The sequence below is a fragment of the Thalassophryne amazonica genome, chromosome 3 (assembly GCF_902500255.1).
Source record: "Thalassophryne amazonica chromosome 3, fThaAma1.1, whole genome shotgun sequence".
Taxonomy (NCBI): Eukaryota; Metazoa; Chordata; class Actinopteri; order Batrachoidiformes; family Batrachoididae; genus Thalassophryne; species Thalassophryne amazonica.
The window spans coordinates 24989165-25006236 of record NC_047105.1 but is presented as its reverse complement, the minus strand read 5'-3'; the positions used below and the strand labels follow the sequence as shown (position 1 = coordinate 25006236).

At 39.6% G+C, this 17072-nt stretch overlaps 1 protein-coding gene across 2 annotated transcripts; it reads left to right on the top strand.

Annotated features, from left to right (window-relative positions):
• Positions 1-489: 489 nt before the first annotated feature.
• On the top strand, positions 490-16628 carry LOC117506445 (cytochrome c oxidase subunit 6C-1). Of its 2 annotated transcripts, none has more exons than XM_034165953.1 (4): positions 490-528; positions 3074-3183; positions 7365-7495; positions 16524-16628. In XM_034165953.1, exons 2-3 carry the CDS (start codon positions 3079-3081, stop codon positions 7488-7490), a joined length of 231 nt encoding a protein of 76 aa, XP_034021844.1. In that variant the 5' UTR covers positions 490-528; positions 3074-3078; the 3' UTR covers positions 7491-7495; positions 16524-16628. The 2 variants fall into 2 exon arrangements, with proteins under 2 accessions (XP_034021844.1, XP_034021845.1); XM_034165954.1 differs by having other exon boundaries at positions 491-531.
• The last annotated feature ends 444 nt before the right edge of the window (positions 16629-17072 follow it).

Sequence of the window (17072 nt, the reverse complement as noted above, 5' to 3'; positions counted from 1 at the left end):
TGCAGAAGTCTGTTTTTGGTGACTGCCCAACCCGGGGGAATAACAGAAAGGAGCAAGTACTGTTAACAAGACTGAGGTTGGGACACTGTGGACTGGCAGCTGACCTATGTCTAATTGGTAAACACCACAATGGATTATGTGAAACCTGCACAAAGAAAGAGACTATCCCTCATGTTCTGATGGAGCGTAAAAGATTTTCTGAGCAGAGGAGAGTTCTTTTCTCACATCTTTTTGATCTTGGGTTTGAGTCTGTTTCTATTAAAGTGCTGCTTGATCCGTCTGCACATCAGCAAGAGGTCTACAAAGCCCTGATGGATTTTGTGTTTAGCTCTGGCTTGCAGCATAGTCTGTGAGTAGAGTGCAGTAGTCATGGTCTGCCAGTGAAAGGTAACAATGCGTTGACTGGCGCGCAGCCTGCCGGAAATCCATAAGACAAGAAGAAGAAGAAGCAGCAGCAGCAGCAGAAGAAGAAGCAGAAGAAGAAGAAGAAGAAGAAGAAGAAGAAGAAGAAGAAGAGTGTCTGTGAAGGTCGTGAGTACAACTTGTGATTCATAAAACCCAAACAGGATCAATTTGATTTAAATTGTTTATCTATATTATTACAGATTATTGTTTTGATTAAGTCGTCATTATTCTCCTTTACTTGCTTCCCAGAGTGTTAGTTTTCCTTTTACGTGGTGAACTTCATTCACCATGATTAGCTAATGTTAGCCAGTAATACTAAATAAGTTAAATGTTTTATACTGATGGACATTGTATGATTTAATGACATAAATGGCGTGTATCTGCGCAATCACTTTAATGTTGTTTGTGCATCATTTGAGCGGAAAGTACCCTTTATACTGTGAAGACGAACCGTCGGTTTCCAGGAAATAGACGTATGCTAGCTTAGTGATTAGCACTGGTGCGCAGAGGTCTCAGGTTCGATTCCCACTTGTCCTTTCTGTGGGGACTTTTCTACATTTTTTTGGTTCTGGCCGTCTTTGGATTGTTCCCTCGGGTTGCTCCGGCTGCATTCTATTGTTGACAATTTGATAAAACATTGCACAGTAAAAACTATAAAACAACTGATATCAAAACCAAATGTACTGACAATATGAACGTAAAATATTCCAATAAAATGAGTTAAAATAAACAATCAGTATCTACATAAGTGTTTAAAATTTAGCTTTAAAGGACTCAATAAAACTTGACCTTCTCATGTAGCAGATTATTCTCTGAAATTGAAGCTCGATAAGAAAAACTTCTATTCCTCCTGTCGACTTTTTTTTTTTTAACTTTGGGGACACCTAGGAAGTCTGTGGGTTGACAGTGCAAAGCACAGGGGAACACGAGGCTTAATGAGTTCCACCAAATAAGAGGGTGCACAGTATTTACAGTATTTTTTTAGGTCTGCAGCAGTACAGGTGAACAAAGGAGGCTGATGCCAGCTTCAGTGAGTAAAAGTCCGACCATGTATTGCTTCTCCCTGGCATCTAAAATGAGTGATTTCACTGATTATCTCAGCTATCTGTCTGAAAAGTTGAACAAATTCCTACAATCGGTTTACTGTGGACAGAATAAATTACTGGTGGGACTTCTACTCACCGAAGCTGGGGTTTGAGCAAACTTTCTACTTCTAGTCATGACCCCAGCAGCTCTGTTCTGAATCATCTGAAGATGTTTTATACTCCATCCATTCATTTTCTATACCTGCTTAATCCAGTTATTCTGTGTTTCGCCATTTCCCATAAACAACTAAAATGTAGGCGGCCGCCTGCATTTCCCAGAATGCACCACAGTGCCAGCAGAGTTCCGCTGTCTCACAGCGCATGTAAACAATGGCAAAGCGAGGATGTGGATTGCGCTGATTTGGCGAGTTTACGAGTGATTATGACACGTTCTCTCAAGTTGAGAAGGTTATCTAGAGGAGGTGTAGCACCTGTGATAAACTGATGTTGTCTTGTTCACGCTTCACGACGTGAGTTTCCATTGCGCCCTAAACTGGAACTCTGCTGCAACGATCTCTTGCATGAGTCACGGACTGCTAAGGCGGCACAAGATTTCACAACTGCAAAACACTGAATGGGTCATAGGGTGCTAGAGTCTATCCACTCAGTCATAGGGGGTGAGGCAGGGTACAGCCTGGACAGGACGCCAGTTTGTCACAGGGCCACATAGAGACAAACACATTCACACATGCACGCAAAACTACAGTCAATTCAGAGTTTACAATTCACCTAACCTGCCTGTCTTTGGATATAGGAGGAAGCCAGAGCACCTGAAGGGGACCCATGCAGATGTGGAGAACACGCAAAATCCACACAGGAAGGGCGGGAAGCAAGCCCGTGATTTTCTTGCTGTGAGGCAACAGTGTTAACTACTGATCCACCACTAAAAGGATTTATTTTACTCAGTGTCCTGTTTTGAAAAGTTACATCTTCTGCTGCCTGCTACAGTACAATCTGTTGTCTTCTCCATTTTTTACGAGAGTCTTACATCACCACTTGCAGGTCTGGCATATACAGTGGTTTCAGTTTCTGGTTTCAGTTTCTCACAGCTGACATGGAACGTTATTAACTGGTTCGGGAATGATATATTTATTATTTTATTTAATTTATTGTTCTAACCAGTTCAGGAGCATCACGTTTGGGGTAGAACCCAAATCCGGAAACATTTAAAATAACATTTCTGTTTGGAACAAACCGGTTGGGGAAAAAATTGTGGTTCAAAGCCCTGATTATGAGGGAACATTAGCTTTTGCCCTTGTGTCGCATTTCTCCATGTATGATTGAGCATTTAATTGCCTCCACATTGAGGCAGACTGGAGAAGGCCAAGGACATGAGCAGGCTTAGCTGTGCCAGATAAATGGTTACTTTTGAGAGATGAGGATGGACTGGGTCCTTTCCTGGGTGGTTGCCATCCTGGGTTCAAAGTGGCTCCGTGGCATGCTTTGTGTGGCAACGTGAGGCAGCAGCACGTGCTACCGGACTGAACCTGCACTTCATCAGACGAAAACCATTGAAATTGTCGTCAGTTACCTGATCACTCTTTGAATATCTGTTTTGTGTGTTTTCCCTCTCTCCAATACAGCAAACATGTCTCTACCAAAGCCGATGATGAGGGGGCTGCTGGCCCAGTACATGAGGATCCGACTGCCATTGTCTTTTGTTTTTGCTGGTGGACTTGCGCTTGCATACAAGGTGAGAGTTGATCACTTGACTGAAACCATTTTGCATTGATATCATCAGAGACATTTGTTGGTCCTCAACATGTCTGTCATCTTCAATTTTGTCAAGAGGCTGTGCTCAGATTTGTAACCAGAAATGCAAATATATTTTTTTTCTTCAGTGTAGAGCATGGATTAAAGTTAGGCCTGGCTGATTTGGCCTAAAAATAAAATCTCAGATTTCAATTTTTTTTTTCCCTATTTTTTCCTATTTTTTTCCCCCTACTTTTAAAAGAAAACATTTAGTTTAATACAAATGACAGAGATAACTCAAAACAAGTTTTGCTTTTTTATTTTATCAAAACCTTTAATCCAGTAAAACAGGCAGAGTTTTACTGTCATGTTGAAGTTTTTTCTTTTAACATTTCTGAGTGGGATTGCATACTTTATAAAAACAATGTAATCCCTAATTGTCTTGTTTGTACAAGAGCTAAACCTGGACTGATTTGATTGTCAAATCAGAATCAAATTTATTGCAAAGTAAGTTTCTCAGATACAAGTAATTTGATCGGGTGTCATTGGTACATAAACAACAATAATAAAAGAAAACACTTCTGTAAGAAGTAAATTTGCTGTCATAAAGAATCAGTTTTTCACACTTTACTGTATCACTGAATTGTGTGGTGAAGATGATCGTTGATTAAAATTACTTCGCTGCTTTTTTTTTTTTTTTTTTTTTTTTTTTTTTTTTTTTTTTTACAATGTGGAGCGTCTGTTCACACTTTTTCCTCCTCCTCTCTCTCTCGTGAGGGAACGAGAGACTTCACTTTCACACCATCTTTGCGGCTTATTTGAGCAAACTTTGGAAACATGAAAGCTTTCATTTGTAAAATAAAGCCTTAATGTGTCACTCGCTACACAGGCAGAAGGAGCTGTTTTGTTGAAAGACTTTGACGGAGTTTTTGTTCTTTCATTGAGAGACTCTGAGCTGCAGCGTTGTGGCTCTGCTCGGCTGGCTGCGGACGAGGAGGCAGCAGTCCGTTCAGCACAAACAGACTGGCTGGATTAAACAAAAGTACAATGGGCCTCATGTATCAAAGTTGCGCACTTGTGGCGTAAATTTACGGTGTAAATTTGAAGTACACCAAAGTTGCTGTGACATGTATCAAGCAGTGCGCACCTGCCCATTTCCAGCGTACGCCTGACGTGAAGTTGATAAATGCGGCGGGTGAAAACAATCGTAATTATAATAAACACGCCCATAAATATTCAGACTCCGCTTCAGACACACCCTCATTTTACGACATGGAAGCCAGGAAGACGGCAAAGAAAAAGAACTCCACCAATCACGACGCGTGCCAATAGAGAGTCAAAAGCGGCCATCGTATCATTTGTTTTGTAGTATAATCAAAAACGTTTTTCCAGTGGTCCCTCATTTATCACGGGAGTTACTTTCTAAAAATAGTCCGTAATATGCGAAACCGCGACGTAGTCACCGTTATTTTTTACAATTATTATAGACGTTTCAAAGCTGTAAAAACCCTGTAAAACCACTTTATACACTTTCTCAATCAGGTATGAACATTTTCTCACTTTTCTCTCATGTGTAAACACTCTCAACGTTCAAACCTTAGGAGAAAAATAAGACCAACCTGTTTTCAGGCCCAAACATTTGTTTGATAAATGAAAATAAAACGTTTTCCTATAAATAATTATGATGGCTTTTAGAACTAACAAATTTAATTTTAACGATCAACGTACGAGGTTGGACACATAAGAAATTATTAAGAGTGACTGACCAGTATTTTACAGTTCCTCTGATCGCGCTTCTGCGTCCTGACGCCGCGCCGTTTTCCACTGAGTCACACCTGGCTGCAGGTGTCTTTTTCCGAGTGACAAACACAGTTATGAGTAGTTGTTGGCGCTCTTTTTTCTTCTTGGTGAGAAGATTCTTATAAACAGACACACAGAACACTGTATAAAAAAAAAAAAAAAAAAAGGCATGCAAAATTGGACTAAATACTCCGCGAAATGACGAGGCAGCAAAAGGTGGACCGCGTTATAGCGAGGGACCACTGTATTCTCTTTTCACATGTCAATAATTCTTGACATGTGGATATTTGCTCGCTCAATTAATAACACGCCTAATTTTTCAGATTTCTTTATTCTTAAAATGTATTTCTTTATTTATTTTATTGTGACAAACGAATGGAGACGACACAACCTGATTGCAGCACGGGCGAAGGGAATGACAAAACTACAGTTGTAATTATCAATTTCATTGTCTAAAACGATCACACCACATAAAGTTAAGCTCAGCGCTGCTCTGGCTCCAGGCTCGAAGTCTGGAGAAAAAGGCGAGCAGCGCTTTCTTTGCAGTCAGCACTGTGGCCACGGATTGTGCTCGATAGACCAGCAATCCCGCAAAAGCGGGATTTGTATTGATTATTATGTAGTATAATCAGGAAAGTGTTATTTATCTAACATATGCATTGATTTGTATGATGGCACTGTTTATCAGGCCGATCATATTCATTTTTATGTGGATTCCACTGCTGGTTCATTTTGGTGTATAATTTACACCACCTCTCGACCTGGTGTATATTTTCAGCTCAGCGTACGCCAACGACCACATTGATAAATGCCAAGTGGCACGCCCGTTTTAGCGGGCACCCCATATACGCTCAAATATCGCCGTACGCACGTTGATACATGAGGCCCAATGGCACTACGCTGTTGTTCCATTGTCTGGGGAGAACCCTAGCTTTAGACAAACTTTGCAGGGTGCAGTCACTTGTTCCACGTCTGTCGCATCTATCCCAAACCACTCACGAAACTCGATCTCCATTAGCGGTTAGCCATGCTTGTTATTGTGTGAAGGAAACGGGACAGGGAGGGGGGAGCTACGGAAAGTCCTGGGGACAAAAAGGTGCACCGCTGCAAGAGGAGAAAAAAAAAAACTCAATTTTTTTATTTTTTAAATCGTCTGCAACAAAAAATTTGAATTAATCGATATATCGCCCAGGCCTAGTTAAAGTCCTCAGTCACCATGACGGATTTCCGTCATTTGGAAAATTTAACCTCACATACGCGCGCGCACGTGGTGTCATGCGTGTTTTGGGGCCGAAATATGATGCTGTCAATCAACATCCCATTCTGCACTAATCAAAGCAGCAGCAATGTCAGTGTGGATGGTGCCGCACCACGGAGGAAGGGACTGTGTGAATTTTCTGTTTACTGCTTGCCATGAGCCATGGTCCTTCTCCTCCCTGTCTTCGTGGGAACATTGGCAGACATTTCCCAAGTAGAGCAAGGCGTGGCTTTGCTTTGAACCAACGAAGTGCTTCGTTGCTTCTTTGTTTTATTTCGCTTTATCTTAATTTTCCCCCGCTAAAACCCTAAAGAGCATATATCTGAGAGTAATATTTACCTTTTTTATGTTAAACCAACCTGTTATGATCTTCTGAAACAGTTGATAGGTGTATTTTATAACAAAAACGGCACTGATGCTAACGTGTTAGCATGTCTATGGCGTTTTCAATGTTAAAGTTAACATTAAGCTGTTGGCATATCAGCACTTTTCTGATTTCCTTTTCTAACTTTCAGAATTTAGTAAATTAGCATATGGTCCATTGATACTTATGTGTAGACAGTAGTCCCTAGAGGCAGCTATTTTTGGTTTCAAATCTGGGCAAATGCAGTCCCAGAAAATTCCGAATGTGACAAACGAGAAACAGGTGTTGTAAACAAGACAATGCTGTTAAAAATGCAAACTTGCAGAAACAAAGATACTATTCTGACATGGTTTTGCACATAAGACTGACATGGTTTGCACATAAGACTGGCATAGCATGTTTCAAGTACACATGTCAGAAGGTGGGGTGGACATACCATATTCTGTCCCCCCTGGTTGAAAAGGGGGGGGGGCATGTCCCCCCTATCTCCCACCAAATTGTGCCCATGCCAGTTATAGACAGAACACCTCTGATTCTGGTCTGACATCTTCCAGCAGAGATCATTGGAATTATTTTTATTATTATTCGTATGTCAGTTGCTTTTTCACACTTTGATCATCTTAATTCAGGTTTTTGATCACCGACATTAACTTGATCGTAGATCTCTTGTTAGGCTGATTCCAGTCTAAATTTACACACTTGTATCTGGTTTTGGTTTGAAGTTACAGACCAAAAAAGTTGCTTGTCTGTCTTTCCTCAGCTCTTTGTGGCAGACCCCAGGGAACGGGCCTATGACAACTTCAACAAGAGCTACGATCCGGACAAAGCATTCGAAGCCATGAGGGAAGCTGGAGTCTTTCAAAGTGTACGGCCTGTTGGGAAATAAAACCTGTAAGTTTCCAATCCAAATTTTGTTTCTTAGGATCCTTCAGTCTGCGTTTAGACTTACTAAAAGTCAGACGGGTACAGTACCAGAGGCTTCCAGTGGATTGTTTGCTGTTGTAACGCTCTTCCAAGCTTTACACGGTTGTATACGTTTCTTTTATTTCTGTTTAGCACTCTTCTGGTTGTTAAGTGTATCTGCTCTGAATCTTATTTATCTACAGTCCTGTTGTGAATCGCTAGTGGTTAGCATTCACTAGCTAGGTGGACTCACTCCCACCCCACCCCCGCCGTTACTTTTACAGCTGTTTTATTTTAGTTTTTTCTACCTGCTTAACACTTCTGTTAGTTTGTCGGTGTAACTGCTGTGAATTTTAGGTCATTATTTTACTCCTTTGTAAATCTTAGGAGTGGTTAGCATTTTCGCGAGCGGTTAGCTTGCATTAGCTAGTTCGACCCCACCTGTTTCTTCAATACGTCTGTTAGTTTTTTAGTGTAACTGTTTTGAATTTTAGCTTAGTACTTTACTCTTGTGTTAGTCTTAGGTAGTGATGGGTATCGATAAGATTTTATCTATCGATACCATTACTGATCCGATTCCCTTGTCGATACCTCTTGTGAATTTTTTGTGTACTAAAATTAGGCTTTACAGGTTTTCTATGTCTGTGGGTCAAAGAGCTTTTTCTTATCGTGCACCTGCTCTGTGGAACGGTCTTCCTGCGACCATGAGGCAGTCAGAGTCCGTGGACATTCTTAAGTCAAGACTTAAAACCTGTTTTTATTCTCTTTCTTATGAATAGTGTTTATATTTTTTATTTGTTTTATTCTCTGTTTTTAATTATGTATTTGAATTTTTTTTATTTTTTATTTTTTATGTTGAACTGTTCTGTGTGAGGTGCCTGAGACGGCTTTGTTGTGATTTGGCACTTTATAAGCTGATTAACTTGAAACTGAACAACATTTTGTTGAGACATAAAGTAAATAAATTGAAATTCGTTACTGGATCCTTAAACTCTGGACACAATAATCTCTACATGGTGGATCCTTAAGCTCTGGACATAAATAGAAATAAACAAAATCTGTAGTTTTTGTCAAAAGCATTTCCTTTCAGACATTATTGGCATGAATGTCAAGCTGATCTCTTACAGCTGGCTGTGCTGCATGTCAGGATGTAATTCATAAAGAATGCAGGATGTTTCATTTTGGGATAAAAAAATTTTTTTTAGTCGATTGTAGTTTTTGTCTGTATTACAGTGTTTGGAAAAAGGTGTCATTTGATTTAAAGTGGCGATTTGCTTTGAAGTTATTAATTTCGACCGGAGTCTGTCTCAGCAGAGAACCGTGCAGCGCTTGGAGCTGTGCCAACGAAACGGAAGACGAGTCTTGTTTCTTGACTGCAAGAAGACAGGAGTCCCAGTTAGTTACTTTAATCCACACAAAAGTGACTCAGGATATTTTAATGGCTTTGAGAAGGGTTAAGAAGCGGATTTGATGCTTCTGAAGAGCAGTGACTCAAAGGACCAACAAGCCAGTGGATCGAAGCATTGCTTCATTGGTTCACGCTTCAAAGCGGAGTCTTACTGCAGAAGTGGTTGATTACAGAGCCACTACAGGGTCTGTAATCAACATAGAGGAATGATCATTTTCCCGACAAACTTAAGGGAATCGTTAAGCGCAAAGGCTATTGATATTGGTGGGTTGAATGATTTCTTAACGATACTCGAAAATAGGGTGGCTCTTTTAGAGAACGTGTCCATAAGTTAGAACAGCTTCTTAGCTCGGTGGAGTTAGATGTTACGGCCACTCCAGATGAGGTTCATGTGGGCCGGCTAGTGTGCCCATTAGCATCAGCCTGGAAACGCCGGCTGTGGAAGATGGCTTTCGGACTGTGGCTAGGCGGAGGAAGCCCCATAGGGTTTGGTGCCCGGTTGTGGTACCCCGATCACACTCGCCACTGTGAATCGGTTCTCCCCTTAGATTTGCCTGATGTGGAATTCTCTGAGCTCACGAGTGACTTCCACTCCTGTCTCCAGGCCGAAAACGCCGGACTTTAGTGATAGGGGATTCTGTCACCTGCAAAGTCAGGTTACAAATGCCGGCTGACGATAATGTATTCCTGGGCCAGAGCTCCCGACATTGCCCTCCCATCTTAGGGTTCTGACACTGCAGAAGGGAAGACAGACTAAGGAACATGACATGAGATATAATCACATAGTTATTCACGTCGGCACCAATGATGTCCGGATGAAGCACTCAGAGGTCACAAAAATGGACATAGAGGGGACTTGTGACCTTGCCAGAAAGAGACGTCAGCATCGGTTAATAGTCTCTGGTCCCCTCCCGGGGTAATGCTGAGGCGTTTAGCAGGCTGACATCGTTAAATATTTGACTGGCGCAATTTTGTAGACAGCAAGGCTTGAGCTCTATTGATAACTGGCCTTTGTTCTGGGGCCGCCGTGGCTTGTTGATGCCGGACGGCCTCTACCTTACTGGGGAAGGCACCGCCATCTTGTCTGTGAACATAGATACAGTGGCTTGCAAAAGTATTCAGCCCTTTGGTATTTCACGCTTTTTAATTTGTTTATGCCATTTCAAATGCAAAAAGTAAATCAGGCATCTCAATATAAAAAATTCTAAAATGATCTTCCTTAGACTCAGTCAAAGGAAATCTCTACAACTTGATATCAATTAATTAAAAATATAAAAGCCAAGATGATAGGTTGCATAGGTAATCAGCCCCTTTGGTATAATACCACTAAATAATAATTTTAATTGCCAGTTTTCTTCGGACAAGTCACAGGATGGATACATGAACATTTCCAAGTCACTAAATATGTCTTGAACTTTATGTACATCAGTTATGAAGAAATACAAACAGTATGGCACTCTGTGGCAAATCTGTGTGGAGTAGACAGTTCTCAAAAACTGAATGACAATGCAAGAAGAAGAGTGAGGAAAGCCACCGAGACACACAGACAACCCAGAAGAAGTTACAAACTTTTGTGGCTGTGATTGGAGAAACTGTGCATAGTGCATGTTTTACATTTTGTATCCCAGTTATACAGCTTCATGATAAAGTGGGTACAGAGGAGGATTTATTAAAAGAAGGCCTGAAAGTTCAGCTTCAATTTGCCAGAAGGTACATCTGAGATGCAAGCCTAGATTTAATGTTTTGGTGAAAGAAAACCCTCTTCCTCACTTATTCTACGCTTTTCACTCTTCATTCATTTTATTAGGAAAAGGAGTGTGCCGCAGTCTCAACTTTACCTGAATTCTGGGTCTTTAAGTGAAGCTTAGGGCTCGTGGCCGGCGATCACCGTAGTATTTCCTGTTTTTCTTGTTGTTTCATTCTGACAAATTATACTGTATTTCTTGTCTTTCTGATGCTTGATTCTGTTTAAGGTGCAGCTCCATCCAGAGATGGGGTGTGGTAACTGTGCTGGAGACCCCTCCTGTCCTGTGGATCAACAGCATTCCTGTATATTCATTTTGGTGAATTGTTCTGTAATTTTTGTTAGAGCCTGACCGATATATCACCCCCGGCGATATAAGCCCTTTTCAAAGTACTCACTATCGGCCGAAATTTTGCTGATAGAACGCCGATCATTTCTCATAAACAGAACAGTTACTGAAATTATGTTTGTGTCGCAATGTAAAATGTCCTTCACCGTCTGTCAGTAGATGGAGCTCGGACTTCCATTCACTGAGAGCTGCTTACACCCCTGCTTAAATGTGTTCATCACCGGCCCCCGTAGTTCCCCATCACACTGCACTGATCGGCTGACAAAAGCATACAAGTAAGTTTATAAGGATGTTGTTTGTAGTAACTTTGCGTTTACATTCACCCCACATTTTTCTCCCGTTTCAGTTCAACTCAGTTTGATTAACTCAGTTTATGTAGAATGTGTCAAATGTGCTTCATGCATCGGTCACGCTTTTTATTAAGCCCATGTAGACCTTATTTCTAGCATGAAAAAATTTTGGTTTACTGCAAAGAGGTTGAAACATTCAGATTCACTGGTCATCTGGAAGGGTTCTGGGAATTACTGCCATTCGCAATTATCCCTCTGGGGCCGACGCCGGTCGTATACGATGGCTGGGACCAAGCTTTAGTAAAATTGTAAATAACTTTTTAATGATATGAGATAGCAACTTTTTTTTTTTTTGCTGAAAAGTTAACTCCACGGACTTTCGATCCACTGTCGGCCATCTTGGTACTCCTCATAGAAGATGTGTGATGACGTGCGCAATGAGAGTGTCCAATCAGAGTTGGTTCTCCGTCGCATGGTTTTCCAAAATCCAATCGTAGGGCAGATTTACCTCATCTGATATGGCAAAGATCATTTTCAGGAGTGATATCTTACTAGTTGGCCCTTTTGAATAGCCCCCTAATTGCTCCAATTGCATTTTTGCATTTTTTGAACTTGAAAAATTCGTCTCTGTTATTAAAGTTAATCAATATGAGAATAAAGCTTCAGCTTTAGCTAATACCTTTTTGTTAAGGGTCCAAAAAAGAACATTTTATTCATTAAAAAAAAAAAAATCGGCTGATTTATTGGCTATCGGCAAATCAGCGATTTACGATTATCTACATTTTTTTTTTTCCATTCAGCTATCGTTATCGGCCTCAAAAAATCCATATGGGTCGAGCTCTAATTTTTGTCAATAGCATGGCCCAAGCAGAGGGTCACCCCTTTGAGTCTGGTCTGCTTGAGGTTTCTTCCTCAGAGTTTTTCCTTATCACTGTTGCTCTGGGGTTTAGTAAGGTTAGACCTTACTTGTGTGAAGCGCCTTGAGGCAACTCTGTTGTGATTTGGCGCTATAGAAATGAAAATAAATTGAAATTGAATTGGCTTCATCTTGGAGTGAGAGGGAACTAGCTCTGATCCTGCTTTTTCATGGATTGGTGGGTTTCAGAGTTAATCCGGTTGTTCACGGCATGATAATGCATTTTGGTAGGATTGTACAGAAATGCGTGCTGTATTGCAGCATCTACTTGGGTGCATTACAAATGTGTGGTTAGATGAGACTGCAGAACTTCAAACATGTTCAAAACGTCTGTGTATTTGAGGTGTTGCATCATGACGTGCATTGCGTGATGTTGCATCAGTCCAAGAAACTTCCATAATGAATATGTGTCAGGTGGAGATGTTTCTCCTGTGAGTTTTCTGAGGGGATTCACGGGTTTTAGATTGGGTCGTGTTTATAAAATAGGTAGCTGACATTTTTCAAGGATGGTAATCAATTCAATCAATCAATCAATTTTTTTATATAGCGCCAAATCACAACAAACAGTTGCCCCAAGGCGCTTTATATTGTAAGGCAAGGCCATACATAATACAACAATTAACCAAAGTATCATGATTTTAAGTAAAAGTGTAGGAAATTAAAATGAGAGTTTTGTGAATAATTGTCTTTAGTTTAGGTTGAGATATTTCCTTTGTACCTTTGCTTGTCTGGTTACCAGGGACTGATTTAATGGTGATATCAGCATCCAGTGTTCACTGTTCTTACCTAATATCCCTAATTTCTCCAAAATATTAGTTCTATCAACGTTACGTTTTTTGAAGCGTTCATCCTTGACCCAAAATCCATAAGCATACCAAACGGCAAACGTGAGCTCTCCCCAGTTTCTCCGTGATTGAAGTTACACACACAGGGGCCACTTCACATTTAATACATAGATAACCCCAAAAGAGAACAGCAGAAAACGGAGAGGCAGCTGCAAGCTTTGAAAGGGCCTGACTTCCAAAACCTGAATGAATGAATTTATTCGGCACACACAGATCCAAAACAAGAAACTTAACAAAGAAAGAAAATAATCCAACAACGCACCCATGCCCCCAAAAGATGAAAGGGTGTATGTAGGCAGAAGCAAAAGCTTGTAAACGGCCACCCCTTTAACCAAAAATAAATATTATACAATGTATATAAAATTATACATATATCCATGATAACTAATACAAAGTATAATTCAATCAATTCAGTTCTGTTTATTTGCCAGACACTTGTCCAAATCCACATAATACTGATAGTACAAAAAAAAAAACACATCAAGACAGACCAGGACAATCAAACAGAAACAACACAAAAAGGAACAAAATAAAATAATAAAAAAATATATATATATAAATTAATCCCTGAACTAAAAGTTCAAAAACATGCAAGCAGCTGTGCACCAAAAACAAAACATCACTAAACCTATTTCATCATGCTATAACAAGTAATCATATAATTTTTGTAGAGCCTTTTAAAGCCAACCAAATTACCGAGTGATTTTATGTTATCTGGACATATATTAACACCTTTAATAGAAACACAATGACTTTTTACGGTAGTTCCACAAGAAACAAAATTCTCTGGTCTGATGAGACAAAGAACTCTTTGGTGTGAATGCCAGCCGTCATTTTTGGAGGAAGCCAGGCACCATCTCTACAGTGAAGCATCGTGGTGGCAGCATCATGCTGTGGGGATGTTTTTCAGCAGCAGGAACTGGGAAACTAGTCAGGAATGAGGGAAAGATGAATGCAGCAATGTACAGAGACATTCTGGATGAAAATCTGCTCTTGACCTCAGTCTGGGGCGACGGTTCATTTTTTCAGCAGGACAGTGACCCTAAGCACACAGCCAAGATATCAAAGGAGTGACTTCAGGACAACTCTGAATGTTCTTGAGTGGCCCAGCCAGAGCCCAGACCTGAATCTGATTGAACATCTCTGGCGAGATCTGAAAATGGCTGTGCACCGACACGTCCAACGTGATGGAGCTTGAGAGAAGTTGGCAAAACTCCCCAAAGATAGGTGCACCAAGCTTGTAGCGTCATAGTCACAAAGACTTAAGGGTGTAATTGCTGCCAAAGCTGCATCAACAAAGTATTGAGCAGAGTGTGAATACTTATGATGATTTCTTAGGTTTTTTTTTTTCTTTTTTTTAATTGCAAAACTTTCAAAATAACATTTTTCATGTTTTCATTATAGGGTGTAGTGAGTAGAAGTTTGAGGAGCAAAAATGAATTTATTCCATTTTGGAAAAAGGCTGCAACATAACAAAATGTGGAAAAAGTGAAGTGCTATGAATACTTTCCAGATTTTTTTTGTGTGTGTGTGTGTGTGAGAGAGAAAATGTGAGCTGTGATCTGGTAATAAATGTACTTTCCCTTCATAATAGGAACACTGTTGTGGTTTGCAGTTGGTGTCATAAGTGGCATTAGTGCTCCTTTATGTATGTTGTTGTTAGCTGTTCCATGGAAAATACAATTCCCCCCTGCCCCCCTAGAATTTTTTTTTTTGTTTTTGTTTTTTTTTTTTTTTAAGTGAAACATGCTGATTGATGTCATCCTACCACAGTTCAGCATTTGTGGTTCAAAAATGAACAATTCACAAATAATTGTTGCATTAAAGAATACCAAAATGCGAGAATCGCTCAGTTTCAGGTTCAGTCACCGTACCATTAACTGCAGACAATATATTTTGGTATAAGTAAAATTTAATGTCCATGTTTGTCAGAATCCCACCGGTAATCACTGACAGATCTCAGTGTGCATGTGCATCCACTTTTTGTCTTCAAAACTTCAAACCAGACACCGTTGGGGGACTGGGCTTTATGTACTTGTTAGTTAGTAACCCTCAACAGCAGACTTGCTGTTCAGTTCAGGCCATTTTAAGAGTTGTGGGGTTTTGGGGGTGTGGGTATGTTGCCTTTATCAGCAAACATTACAATGTGAAATTATTGAGTTTTTAACAGCATGAATGTTGTGGGAATGTTTTATAGAAGAAAATAAAATAGTGTGGTGCACATGGAGGTGAAGTACTCTGCCAGTTTTTTATTTGTTTTATTTACCAATCAAAATCTGTCTTGTAGATGTCAAATTCTGACACCTTTTGAAAGCTCTGACTACTCTGATATGGATTGCAGTGGGAGCTTCTAATGTTGCACTGCTGACCAATGCTAAAATTAAACAAAATACACACAAATGTGTTGGGGAACTGTTTGAGTGAATACATAAATTCTGACAAGAGTCCTGGGGCACAGTAACATTTTGAGTGCTGAATAAAATGTGGCCTTGTTTTGTATTTACAGTCTCATTCATAGTGCAGCAGATAACAATATTTACAGAGGAATCCTGCAAATGTTGATAGAAGCACCAAATTTGGTTCAAATACACCTTAGACATTGCTCTTTTGGGGAAAAAAAAAAATTGGCCATTTGAATTTTCAGTAGGCATCCAGGTAGGGGTCAGTTAAAGAATTACACATGGGTCAAAATTAAAAGATGCTCCAATCATATTTAAAAACTACACCATATGATTTGTCTCACACAGATTCCAAAAGGTATAGTTTGGATTATCTGTGACTGAATGCTATGGAGTAAAAACAGCAAGAATGGTGACAAAGGTCACTTTCAGTTTGTACAGGGGTCAAAACTTCAAGTTGCTCTAATTTTGGTAAAAAAATAATGCAAATTATTGGTTGAGTTAATCGGATTTTAAAAAGTAACGTTGCATCATGTGTCATGCTTAGTTCATGTTACAGGTTAAAATATGTTACATGTCACAGAATCTCATGGATGTCGACATTGTTTGACCTTTACTTTTCAGACCAAACATTCAACACAGTCAAAACTATTCCATTTATTAATCCTATTATCTCAACCAATAATTTGCACCATATTTTACCAAAATTAGAGCAACTTTAACTCTCAACCCCTGTACAAACTGAAGTTGACTTTCATTTTTTGCTGTTTTTAACCCCATAATAATTTTGTCCCCTACCTGGCTGTCTATTGAAAATTCAAATGGTCAATCGTTTTTTTCAAAAGAATGTCTAAAGAGTATTTGTTCTGAATTTGTTGCTTCTGTCACCATTTGCAGGATGGTTTCAGTTATCTGCTGCACTATCAGGCTGTGTGTTGAGAGTGCAGCTTTTCTTGTTCTTTCTCGAAGCATTTGATTTTGTTGCATTTATATGTTTCCTTTAAATTCTGAATGTGGTGTTATGTGCACTAATGAGATTCCACATTTGTGACTTTTGTCTTCCAGCTGTTTACCACCATCCTTTATTCTTGAAGATGAAACTGGTTCTCCTGGGTGACATTTACTGATGGGATGTGAACATTGTTCCTCTAAAATAAAATATTTCAATGAATGTGGTGGGCTTTTTTGTCTTTTATTTGGGACAGTGATGCAGATGACATTCTGCATGTGGTAATAACTGTAAACTGTTTTCTCTGCAATAAAATGTTGTGGGTATATTATTTGACATGATTGAGTTGAGATTTATTGATTAGCTTTTCATTGCTTTCATAATTTTTCTCATTGAAGTCAGTTATTGATCCAGTAAATGAGATGAATTCACTGTACAGATTGATCTGTATTGTACTCTATATTTGTTACTTTTTATTTTGGAGCAAAAATTCTCTGTGGGACCTAAGAACAACTTCTTTGTAACCTAATGACTGAAAACCGTTGGATAATCTTAAAAATGTGAATTTCTGCTTAAGATGTTTTGCTTTATTGATCCCACATTAATGAATTATAAACTCATAACACAAGCAGTAAATCACATTAATGAACTGAATAGTGGTTATT

What these genes read in the sequence shown, in the direction of transcription:
- LOC117506445 (XM_034165953.1), top strand. Translation starts at nt 3,079, where the DNA reads ATGTCTCTACCAAAGCCGATGATGAGGGGGCTGCTGGCCCAGTACATG. An exon ending in GACTTGCGCTTGCATACAAG is followed by an intron (nt 3,184 to 7,364) that starts GTGAGAGTTGAT and finishes GTCTTTCCTCAG; the next exon opens with CTCTTTGTGGCAGACCCCAG.